Consider the following 12,983-nt stretch of genomic DNA (forward strand, 5'->3'; position numbering starts at 1 on the left):
ACAGTGTGGCTACTCATTAAACATGGGGGTGAGAAATGAGTAGACGTTAAATACTGTATTCCTTGTTATAGGTCTCTATATGTGGATTAACCCTTGACTATTCAAAATGTTAAATGGCTTTTTAAAAAATGTAAAGTCTGCAGCACAAGACTAAGAAGGACAAGAAAGACTTTGCTTGAAAAACAGATTCGACAAAATGTAATTTTTCTGTCTAAAAACGTAATTTTTCTTTATACATTTTAAATTCAATATACCTTTTCAATGGAAACTTTTATTGCATATTTTCCTTTACTCAAATGCTAAACTGTAAGACAGCATTTGTAAAATTTTATTTTTAAGATTTTTTTTTTACTTTTTTTCTTCCCCAGAGTTACCCAGTGAGACAACATTTGATAGTTGCATGAAGCAACCTAACAGGTGGGATTGACATGAGGTAATATATTGGGGTAGGAAATGCTCACAGCTCTCCTGGCATGTCTTGCCAATAAGATCACTGTTTTCAGACCAAAATTCTTTATTGTCAACAAGTGTAAGAAATTGTAATATTCCTTATTAGGTCATAATTTAAAATTCATGTGAAACATCTTTAAGTATACATGACAGATACACGGGAATAAACTTAACAGATGGAAAATATATGAATGTAGAAAATTATACCAGCTTTATTTTATGTAAAGAAAACTAGACTTAGGCTGGTAGAAGTGTCTCACACCTTTCCAAGTATTTAAATTATTTTCATAAATCTAATTTAATTCGCAAATATGTAATCCCAGCACTTTGGGAAGCCAAGGTGGGTGGATCACTTGAGGCCAGGAGTTCAAGACCAGCCTGGCCAATATGGTGACCCCTGTCTCTACTAAAAATACAAAAAATTAGCTAGGCATGGAAGCACACACCTGTAATCCCAGCTACTTGGGAGGCTGAGTCATGAGAATTGCTTGAACCTGAGAGGTGGAGGTTGCAGTGAGCTGAGAACATACCACTGAACTCCAGCCTGAGCAACAGAGCAAGACTGTTGAAAGAAAGAAAAGAGAAAGGGAAAGGGGAAGGGAAAGGGAAGGGAAGGAAGAGAATGAGAGAGGGAGAGAAAGAGAAAGAAAGAGGAAAGAAAGAAAAAAGAAGAAAGAAAGAAGTAAATAAATGAAAATATATACGATGTGCATCGATGAGAAAATTCAGTATAGTTAAGATGACAATTCTCTCCTTATAAATTAAACATAAATTTAATATAATTACATTATAAATTATAAATTAAATATAATTACAAATAAAATTGCAGCAAGGTTTTCATGCTAGTTGAAAACTAACTTTATTAAATGTGAGGCTTTGTAGTGCCTTTAAGGATCATTTGGGGGGATGTAGAAGGTACTACTCAGGCCTTTATTTAGGTTTTAAAAGCTGATGCTCAGTCTACTAAACTTACAATGAAAACCTACCTTTGTTCCCTTAAGCTTTTATGTTCAGCTAAAAATCCTAATCTTTTTCTAAGTTTAGCAAATTTTAGCAATCCTTTTAAAGGGGCCTTGAATAAAGTTTAGTTCTACTCCAAAGTTTAACTATTTTAAACACTTTAAATCACATTAATTTTTCCCTTTTTTCCCCTTGTTTTCTTTTCTTTTCCTTTTTTTTTTTTTTTTTTTTTTTTTTTTGAGACAGGGTTTCACTGTCACCCAGATTAGAGTGCAGTGGTTTGATCTCAGCTCACCACAGCCTCAACCTCCTGGGCTCAAGCAATCTTCCCATCTCAGCCTCCTGTGTAGCCTGGACTACAGGCACATGCCACCAAGCTCAGCTAAGTTTTGTATTTTTAGTAGAGACAGGGTTTTACCATGTTGCCTAGGCTTGTCTCAAACTCCTGGACTCAAGTGAACCTCCCACCTTGGCCTCCCAAAGTGCTAGGATTACAGGCATGAGCTGTCATGCCACGCCTAAACCATAGTTATTAATATAATATATTTTATGTTTCTTGTAAGTATTGCAATTGTCTGATTTAACCAATAAAACCTTTTCAAGTATTTAAATTATTTTCATAAATCTAATTAAATTCATAAATATGTAAAAAGAACATTATTTTATGTATTCCATGTCACTGTATATAACTATTATGGCTGAATTATGTCCCTCTAAAATTCATATGTTAAAATCCCACAGCCTGACCAACATGGTGAAACCCTATGTCTACTAAAAATACAGAATTAGCCGGGCATGGTGGTATATGCCTGTAATCCAGCAACTCAGGAGGCTGAGGCAGGACAATCGCTTGAACCTGGGAGGCAGAGGTTGCAGTGAGCCAAAATTGTGCCACCGCACTACAGCCTGGGAGACAGAGCAAGACTCTGTCTAAAAAAAAAAAAAAAAATTCTAACTCCTAGTACCTCAGAATGGGACTGTATTTGGACACAATGCCTTTAAGGAGTTAATTAAGTTACAATGAGGTCATATGAGTGAGCCCTAATCCAAAATGACTGTTGTCTTTATAAGAGATTAGGACACAAACAGGCACAGAAGGAAAGCTATGTGAAGACACAGAGAGAGCCAAGGAGAGATACCTCAGAATGAAACCAGCATGCCAATACCTTGCTCCTGGATGTCCAGCTCTAGAATTGAGAGAAAATAAATCTCTGTTCTTTAAACCACCAGTGGTACTTCTGTTACAGCAGCATTAGCAAACTAATATACCTTGACTTTTAATTCATACACATAAGGGCCTTTTCCGTTTACCTCCAAAGGCTTTTGAATTTGAGAAATTCTCTCATATTCCTAGAATCATTCTTAATGATATAGAAATAGTATTAGATTTAGTATAATTTTCATGGCATGGCTTTGTTTGACTAACTCTATCACAATTTCCATAAGGATTCTACTGACGATTCTAAATTCATGTGGAAAGGCAAAAGATCAAGAATAGTCAATATATTCATGAAAGAAAAAAAGTGTACAGGCCTTCACCCAATCAGATATCAAGACCTACTATAAGGGTTCAGTATTTAAGACCCTGTGCCACTGGTAAAGGTATAGACAGATAGACTAATAGAATAGAATCCCCAGATCTATAAATATGTATAGATTTTATACATATAGATGTATTTAGAAGCACTAAATGAGTAGAAAAAAGATGTACTGTTTAATAAATGATTGATTATTACTGGTAACTAGAGAGCCAAATAGGAAAATATTAAAAATTAGATCTCTAAATTGAAACAAAACAAAACAAAAATTTCCAGGTGAATTGAAGTCATAAATATGAAAAAACAAAATTCTGAAACTTTTAGAAGGCAATAAAGGAAACTCTTTTTGTGTTCCCTTGGTAGGAAATGGCTTTTAATTCATTACTTTTAATTCATTACTTAATTCATGACTTCATTTTCTAAACCAAATGCAAAAAACACAAACCATAAAGAATGGCTGATAAATCTGACTACTTTAAACTTAAGTCACAACAAAAGATATCCTAAAGGAAAAGTAAAGAAAAGCCATAGACTGAAAAAAATTACTTTCATTGCTTATAACCAGCAAGCCTAGTATCCTGAGTAAATAAAGAGCTCCTAGGCCCAGCATAGTGGCTCATGCCTGTAATCCCAACACTTTGGGAGGCCAAGGTGGGTGGATCATCTGAGGCCAGGAGTTTGAGACCAGTCTGGTCAACATGGCAAAACCTTGTCTCTACTAAAAATACAAAACGTAGCCAAGCGTGGTGGTACCTGCCTGTAAGCCCAGCTACTTGGGAGGCTAAGGCACGAGAATTGCTTGAACCTGGGAAGTGGAGGTTGCAGTGAGCTGAGATCGTGCCATGACACTCCAGCCTGGATGACAGAGCCAGACTCTGTCTCAAAAAAGAGTTCCTGAAGATGAGTAAGAAAAATACAAACATCTAGTAGGAAATGGGCAAAGTACCTGAACACACAATCACAGAAGCAGAAATACAATAGGTCAATAAACAAAAAGAGCCCCAGCCTCCCTAGTTAATCAGGGATATGCAAATTAAAGCCAAAGTGAAATTCCATTCCATCCAACAGATTTGAAAAATTAAAAAAATATCTGACAGCACCAAGTATTGAGAAGTATGTAGAGCAAAAACAAGTCTCATTCTGCTGGTGGGAGAGCCAACTGATAAATCACTTTGGAAAGCAATTTGGCAACATTTAGCAAAGCTTGAAGACATTCATCCCTAAGTATTAACAATTTTATTCCTATGTATTTTCCCTAGAGCAGGGGCCCACAATCCCCAGGTACCAGTCTGTGGTCTATTAGGACCTGGGTCACACAGCAGCAGGTGAGCAGTGGGCAAGCAAGCAAAGCTTCATCTGTATTTACAGATACTCCCCATCACTGGCATTACCACCTGAGCTCTGCCTCCTGTCAGAACAGCAGCAGCATTAGATTCCCATAGCACCTTGAACCCTATTGTGAACTGTGTATGTGAGGGATCTAGGTGGTGCACTCCTTATAAGAATCTAATGCCTGCTGATTGAGCTGGGGATGCTTGCTCTGGGGAGCAGCTGCAGATACGGATTAATGTTAGCAGAGAGGTTGTCTGCACAGAGATCATAATAAATCAATTGCTTGCAGACTCATATCAGAACCCTATCAGTGAGTGGCAAGTGACAATTAAGCTGCATCTGGTGGCAGGCTTTAAGTCACAATTCAACACTTATTTTAGTCTGTTCATGGCCCATCCATCATTTTATTTACCACTTCCATCCATGCTTCTTCTCGTCACTTGTCTCAGTCACAGTTTTGGTAAGCACACAAGCTAACCCCAGCCAAAATGACTAAAACACAAACATTACTAGAGAGCTTCTTTGAAAATGGGGGAAAGACCCAATGATGAGACAGCAGAAGACTCTAAGACTGCCAACAAAAAGAAAGCTGCATATAAAATACCAAGAGTCCTGCTTAAATTACAGGTTCATTGCAACATGTAATTCACATTCCCCAGGCTCACTTTGGTAACGGGCTATCCACTGAAACTATGAAAGCTTCAAAACTTCACCACATGGAGACCAAGCACATTGCATAAAAGACCAGGTTTTAGAGTTTTTCAAAAGAAAAAAAATTGAACACAAACAGAAGTAATTATTGAAGGCCACCACTTCATCAAATGTGTCTGTACTGAGAGCATCATTCTTAGTGGCTAACTGCATTGCTAAAGCTAAGAAGCCCTTTACTACTGGTGAAGAGTTGATACTGCCTGCTGCTGACATCTGTTGTGAACTTTTAGGAGAGGGTGCAGTTCAAAAGGAAGCACATATTCCTCTTTGGCTAGCACCACAGCTAAACAGATTGATTAAACAGCAGAGGATATTGAGGCACAGTTGTTAAAGAGGATTAATGAGTCACCATGGTACACAATCCAGGTTGACGAGTCCAACAATGTTGACAAGAAGGCAACAGTGCTTGTTTTGGTGGAATATATTTTCAGGAGGATGTGCATGAGGCTATAAGATGTGTACTTTTGTTGCCAACCAACACCACAGCTGAAGAACTATTCAAGTCTTTAAATGACTATATATCAGGAAACCTGAATTGGCCATTTTGTGTTGGTATATGCACAAATGGAGCAGCTGCCATGACTGGACAGCTTTCTGGTTTCACTACGTGGGTCAAAGAGGTTGCTTCTGAATGTGTCTTTGCACTGTGTCATCCATGGAGAAATGCTGGCTGGCTGAAAAATGTCACCTGAACTTCACAACATTTTGCAGGATGTGATTAAAGTTATCAGCTACATCAAAGTATGCGCCTTTAACTCACTTCTGTTCACACGGCTCTGTGAAGAGATGGATGCAGAGCACACTCACCTTTCTTATACACAGAGGTGAGATGGCTTTCTAACGGTAGATCACTGGCCAGAGTTTCTGAGTTATGAGAGCTGCCACAGAGATTTCTTTTAGAAAAAACTGTCACCACTAGCAGCACATTTCAGTGACACAGGATGGGTCACAAAACTTGCCTACTCGTGTGACATCTTCAACTTGCTCAGAGAACTCAATCTGTTACTTCAGAGGAGAACAATTGTGTTCAAGTTGGCAGATAAACTGGCTGCATTCAAAGCCAACTGGAATTATGGGGGCGACAAGTCAACACTGCGATTTTTGATGTTTCGAACAGATTTTGAAAGAGACCAAGCCACGGCCTTCCTAAGATTACAGAGTAGATTGGACATAAGCAACATACTTCGGGTGCCACTGTCCCCCGTCACCCAGATGGGACTGTCTAGTTACAAGAAATAAGCTCAGGGTTCCCAATGGTGCTACATTATGGTGAGTTGTACAATTATTTCATTAGACATTACAACGTAATAATAATAGAAATAAAGTGCACAATAAATATAATGCACTCGAATCACCTGAAACCATTACCACCCCTTAACCCCTGACCGTGGAAAGATTATCTTCCATGAAACCAGTCCCTGGTGCCAAAAAGGTTGGGGACCACTGCTCTGGAGAAACTCCTTCACATGTATAAGAATATTTGTTGCAGCATTGTTTCTAATAGCAAAAATATGAAAATAAATGCCCATCATTGAGAAAGTGGACATGTTATGGTAAATTCATTAAGCGACATACTATACAGCAGTAAAAATGAACTAAAGTTACATAATATGTAACATGAATACTGACAAGGGAAAAAAGTAACTTTTACAATATAGACAGAGTGTTATACAGAGCTTTAAAACATGCCTAACAAAAACATCTATTGTTCATGGATACACAAACTTTCAGCAATTAAAAAAAAGTTTCCATAGAAAAATGGCAAAATGTCAAGGTTTGATACATCTCCCACAAGTATGCCTTATAAAATTCTCTATATTTTAGGAGTGAAACATTTGTTATAACAAAGTTTAAACAGCAGAATAAAACTACTTTCAAATTATCTCTCACTCAGTAGTGTTCCTTCTCTTCAGTTGTAATACAATTATTTATCAAATTCTTGCTTGGGAGATATATATATATATATATGTTATATATTGTATATATATATATTATATATTGTATATATATATATAAAAGGATCTTGTTTTTTTCAAGTAGCCTGTACCCATGTGAGGAAGTTATTAAACCCAAAATTAGGATATAAAGCAATAATAAGGAAAAGATGGATAACCTGCAAAGAGGAAGAAGAGTTTTCATCTGTCTGGAGCAGCCAGAGAAAATTCCAGGGAGATGTATTTGAGCTGCCTTTAAGGCAGATGCGTTCACCAAGGGAACAGACATTCCAAGTAGAGGGAACAGCTTGCACAAGGAACTGGGGAGTGGGCACAACAGGTAACATGGAGAAGTACAGTTGTCCCTCAGTATCTGTGAGCGATTGGTTCCAGGACTCCATGGATACCAAAACTAGAAGATGCTCAAGTCCCTGACAAAAAATGGCTTGTATTTGCATATAGACACACCCTCCCGTAGAGTTTGTCTCTAGATTATTTAACAACACCCAATAAAATGTAAATACTATGTAAATAGTTGTTATATTGTTTAGGGAATAATAACCTTTAAAAGTCTACACTTCGGAACACACGAATTTTTTTCCCAAATATTTTCAGTCGGGTTGGTTGAATCCACAAAACCCACTGAATGGAAGGGCCAAGTAGGGTGCGGTGAGGCACTGGAGGGAGGATGTCAAAACAACTGGCTAGAGAGGAAGGAGGAGCTCGAGGTGGAAGCCGGAATATGAGGAAAGTGGTGCTGTACTTGCTCACTAAACACCCTGGTTAGAACTGAAACAGCTATTTTATGCTACAAACTCCTAAGCGACATAGTTAGGACCAGAACTCGCGCCTACTGACTTCTGGATAATCTATCCCTGGTAGTGAAGGGACTACCGTGCCGCCACGATAGGTGTGAAATACATAAGAGTTTATTTTCGGGGTTGCTCGTAGTCCAGTCCTACTTGGGTTTCCCATTTCCCATCAGCCCCAAGCCAACCACGGATGCTCCCCGCCTCGCAGACATCACCCTCCACTAGGCACCCATACCGCTTTTAAAAGACGACCAGGAGTTCCGGAAGCCGGCGTGCACGAACTCCGAAGACCAAGACCACAAGTTCCAGCATGCAACGCTCCCGGTTGAAAAGGGCCTCCTATCGCCGGTATGTGGACCATCATGCAACGCTCTATGAAGGGGCACGGCTCACTACAGGGGCGGCACACTCGCAGCGTCGCCTACCTCGGCTACTCCAATTCCGTGAGAGATGTGCTTCCGCTTCCGCCTCTGAGCCCCATGAGCGAGAGTTACGCTGCTTAGTCGCCGTGACGCCATTCTTCTGCGACCGCGCGGGCCCGGAGCTGCTGTGCGGTGGCCTCACTCCGGCTTGAAACGGTGGAGCGGTGACTTGCTACCTGTGGCCTCTGACCTCGGAGCGAAGGGGAAAGCGGCGAGATGACGGACCGCTACACCATCCACAGCCAGCTGGAGCACTTGCAGTCCAAGTACATCGGCACGGGCCACGCCGACACCACCAAGTGGGAGTGGCTGGTGAACCAGCACCGCGACTCGTACTGCTCCTACATGGGCCACTTCGACCTTCTCAACTACTTCGCCATTGCGGAGAATGAGAGTAAAGCGCGAGTCCGCTTCAACTTGATGGAGAAGATGCTGCAGCCTTGCGGACCGCCAGCCGACAAGCCCGAGGAGAACTGAGACTGCCTCACCAACGCCGTGCGCGGCGCCTCTCCCAGCGTTCCTCCCGTTGGTCAGACCCCCCGAGTCTTCCTGCCTCCAAGGGACCGGCTCTTTGTGGCTCCTGCGTCTCGCGCTTTCCGCGTATAGAAGTGCTTGCCGGGGAAGTCCCGCCTGACCCGCCTTCATGTGGACCCTTTGGGACAGCATTGAGAGACCAGCAGGACCCCTGAGAACTGCGCTGGCGGAGAGGTCCTACGGCCGGCAAGCCTTTGAGCAGAGGGCATGGCGCTGGAGTGAGATGGGATTTGGCGTCTCGTTTTTGGCTAATTGATTGTCATTGGCTTTTTCCATAAAGTTTAGAAATCGTTCAGTCTCTTGGTGTGAACTTCCTGTGTTAGGGTGGAGGGCCCCGGAAAGAGCTCCAGGCACCAAGGTTCTCTAGAGTCGGAGCGGGAAATGGGTTTGGGTGGGGGTGCGCATGCCAGTGTCTGTGGCCAGGCACTTAGATCTGCCTGCCTACCTTTATAGTGTTCCCCGACTGCCACTTCCTCGAAGAGCTTTATTTTGAGGCCCACAATGACTTCAGTATTGAAGTTTGTGATTAATGTGTCCCATCTTCTATTTCTTCTGTTTTAAAAGTCTTTGCTGTCATTGTTCTCCCTAGCCTCTTTAAATTACATCCTTTCTTTTTCCTGGGAATTTGTAGCCATGTCTCCAGAGATGACAAGATGGCAAGCGAGTTCATCTATTCTACATTCAACAAGTATTTGTTGAGCTCTATGTGACAGGCATTTTCCCATGTTCTTGGGGTATACATTAATGCTGGTGGTGGAGAAAGGTCAAACACTGTAGATGCGGCAAGCACATGTTAGTAGATGGTGCGGGGAGCAGAGAATTGTGTATATGGTGCAGGTGGGAGTAGCTGGTAGGGTTGTAATCTTAAATATGATGCACAAGTTATTGAGATGGTGACATTTGAGTGAATAGGGAAATAGCCATGCGGAAAGTGGAAAAATTGCTTTCTACGAAGAGGGAACTGCCAGTGCAATGGTACCAACGCTGGGGGTATGTATGACTTACTGGAGGAACTGCAAAGAGGCAAGCATGACTGGAGTTGGTGAGCAAGGGGAAAAGTAGAGGGACAGGTAATGATGGGGGAAACAGGAGAGCCTTGTAGGACAGTATATGAACTCTGAGGAGCCATGGAAAGGTTGTGTTTTTTTTATTTTTAAAAAATAATAGATGGGTCTTCCTATGTTGACCAGGTTGGTCTTGAACTCTTGGTCTCAAGCAGTCCTCCTGCCTTAGCCTCCCAAAGTGCTAGGATTACAGGTGTGAGCCACCACTACGGACCATTGGAAGGTTTTTATGCAGAGAAGTCACATGAGCTGGTGTAGTTTAGGTCAGTGGTGGCCTTGGAACTCCAGGCTGGAGTGCAGTAGCACAATCATGGCTCACTGCAGCCTCAGCCTCCAGGGCTCAAGCAGTCCTCCAAAGTAGTTGGATCCGCAGGCATGTGCCACCATGCCCTGCTAATTTTTGCATTTCTTAGTTTTTTGTAGAGATGGGATCTCGTTATGTTTCCCGGGCTGGTCTCAAACTCCTGGCTCAAGCAATCCACCCACCTCGGCCTCCAAAGTACTGGCATTACAGGTATGAGCCACCACATTGGAACATTGGAAGGTTTTTACGCAGAGAAGTCACATGACCTGACATAGTTTAAGATAGTGGTGGCCTTTGAACTCCATGCTGGAGTGCAGTGATATGATCATGGCTCACTGTAGCCTGAACCTTGAGGGCTCAAGCAATCCTCTTACTTCAGCCTCCCAAGTAGTTGGGACTACAGGCATGTGCCACCATGCCCAGCTAATTTTTGCATTTCTTAGTTTTTTGTAGAGAAAGGGGTCTCATTATGTTTCCCAGGCTGGTCTCGAACTCCTTACTCAAGCAATGCACCTGCCTCAACCTCCCAAACTGCTGGGATTACAGGTGTGAGTCGCTGCACCTAGCTTCCATTACATTCAAAAATTATTGAAGACACCAAAGAGGCTTTGTTTATGTGGATTGTAGCTGTTAATATTCTCCACCATAAAAATGAAAACAAAAGTTTTAATTTATTGAAAAATGATGACAATTCTCAGAAAGGTCAATGGTAAAAATAATGATAAAACCATTTCGTGTTAACAAAAATGTTTTTGTCTTAGGAAAAATAGCTATTTACCAAGACATAATTTAGTGAGAAAAATGGCTTTTAAGAAAAACCAGTTTTGCCTGTCATTCCAGTTTTGGAATACTGAGGCAGGCAGCTCACTTGAGGTCCGGAGTTCGAGACCAGCCTGACCAACATGGAGAAACCCTGTCTCTACTACAAATAAAAAATAAGCCAAGTGTGGTGGCACATGCCTGTAATCCCAGCTTCTCGGGAGGCTGAGGCAGGAGAATAGCTTCAACCTGAGAGGTTGCATTGAGTGGAGATGGAGACATTGTACTCCAGCCTGGGCAACAAGAGCAAAATTCCGTCTCTTAAAAAAAAGAAAAAGAAAAACTAGCTCTTTAGAGGTCTTCTGTGTTAGTCTTGATTTTCATATCTGCTTTTGCATTCAAACTGTTGGGATATAAAATTTTTGTTGAAGTCTGAAAAAATCCACTTCTTATAAATATTTAGTAGGTGGGAATATTTAGTCTTTTCAAATAATTGTACATATACTTCTTTGATATTCTACCCAAACTCCACAAGTGATAGTTTCTTAAAGGTTAGTTACAACATGGAATCTGACACTGGCTTAATGTACTTTTTATTCTTTTCCATTAAAATTAATTCCCCTGTCTTGAGCTTTGAATGAATCTTTTACTCATACCTGATTTGGAATAACATGCATTAGTCATCTGGAAAGTAGTGGGTCACTGAGTTCTAAAGGCCTTCCAAATGTTGATACATTCATTGTACATATCAAAAATCACATTGATTACTGTCATACCTGTCTCAGGAAGATCTTACAGTACTGGGAAACTGAAAAACTTACTGTGAAGATAAAGGTTTTCCACAAGTTTAAGTTTTTACTTGATAGCTTGAACTTGATCAAGCTATCAAGTATGAAATTAGTGGCAAATATTGTGTTCCTTTAAATGAAAGGCCCACTTGGTTCATTTTCAAGAACATGTCTGCCAGATACCCAAATCTGAGTAATAAGATATAGTTTGTCATTTTTTCATGTAAAAATGTGCCTTGAAAAAAAAAAGGCACCCAATTCAGTTTACACCTCAAATAATCAAAAGTGTTTTTCCTTAAGACAACCATTGTCCTTTGGTAGGCAGCAGAAATGCTTTATGCATATTACCAATTTCATCACACAGAATATGAAAATACATCTTCAAAGGGTAAGATTTCATAAAGTTAGTAATTTTTACTGCTTCATCAAGCACATTCTTAATTGAAACTGAAGTTTTTTGTTTTTGTTTGTTTTTAGTGAGGGTGCATGGCAATGACATATGCAATGACTAACCATACATTTCTGTGCCACTTTATTGATTCATGCTAAGTGCTAGTAGTTTTATCACTATTGCTTTTGCATCATCTGTGCAAATGCTAACAGTAAAAAAGGCAAGTAAAATCTTACTTTTATGAAAATAGTTTTGGCTTCACAATTTCCCTGAGACTTCTTTCTCACCATTTCTACTGGAAAGAATGACTGATAGGAGATTAAACTGTGATTGTTTACACCTGGGCATCTGGCAGATAATTTGTCAAACTTCAAAGAGTTTAAGGTGTTCACCACCTCAGCCTCCCTCTCCTCACCTCCAAGTCCGGGATCAGCAGACTAGGGCACTCATCTCTGGTTCTGGCCCACTGCTGTCTGTTTCAGAATTCTGCCTTTAAAACGATATCGTTAGTATTAATACTATCTCGTCAATTTTGATATGAGAATCAAATGATGTATACTTTGTAGAAAAGTTTGTCTTTTTCTAACTAAAAAGAAAAAAAGGTACCAGAATAATATAACATGGAGATACTTCTACCTCAAAGTAGCAACTATTTATCTTTTGTCCAATTTCTTTCCCTTTTTTCTGTTTTTAAAGTAATTTGCAAATTATGTATCTATGCCCCTTTTTAAAACTGAAAGAAAGCATTGCAGGTGAAACTCTTGTCTCTTTTGACCATTTCTAGTCCAGTCTTTGCTCTGTCCTCATGTCCATCCCTACCCCCACCAGCAGAGTAATCACTTCTGTGAGTAAATTCTTCCCATATACCCATTAGATTTTATAAATATATATTCATATCCAGGAACCATATGTAGAAGTGTTACTGTATTTTTAAATACATATATGTACAGATACATATATGTATATGTGTGTGTATATGTACAC

The 12,983-nt window shown here is 40.4% G+C and overlaps 1 protein-coding gene across 1 annotated transcript; it reads left to right on the forward strand.

Moving 5' to 3' along the window:
- Positions 1 to 8,213: 8,213 nt before the first annotated feature.
- On the forward strand, positions 8,214 to 8,988 carry SF3B5 (splicing factor 3b subunit 5). The gene has a single exon (XM_003926844.4). It carries the CDS (start codon positions 8,376 to 8,378, stop codon positions 8,634 to 8,636), a length of 261 nt encoding a protein of 86 aa, XP_003926893.1. The 5' UTR covers positions 8,214 to 8,375; the 3' UTR covers positions 8,637 to 8,988.
- Positions 8,989 to 12,983: the final 3,995 nt, after the last annotated feature.

The sequence above is a fragment of the Saimiri boliviensis genome, chromosome 4 (genome assembly GCF_048565385.1).
Source record: "Saimiri boliviensis isolate mSaiBol1 chromosome 4, mSaiBol1.pri, whole genome shotgun sequence".
NCBI lineage: Eukaryota > Metazoa > Chordata > Mammalia > Primates > Cebidae > Saimiri > Saimiri boliviensis.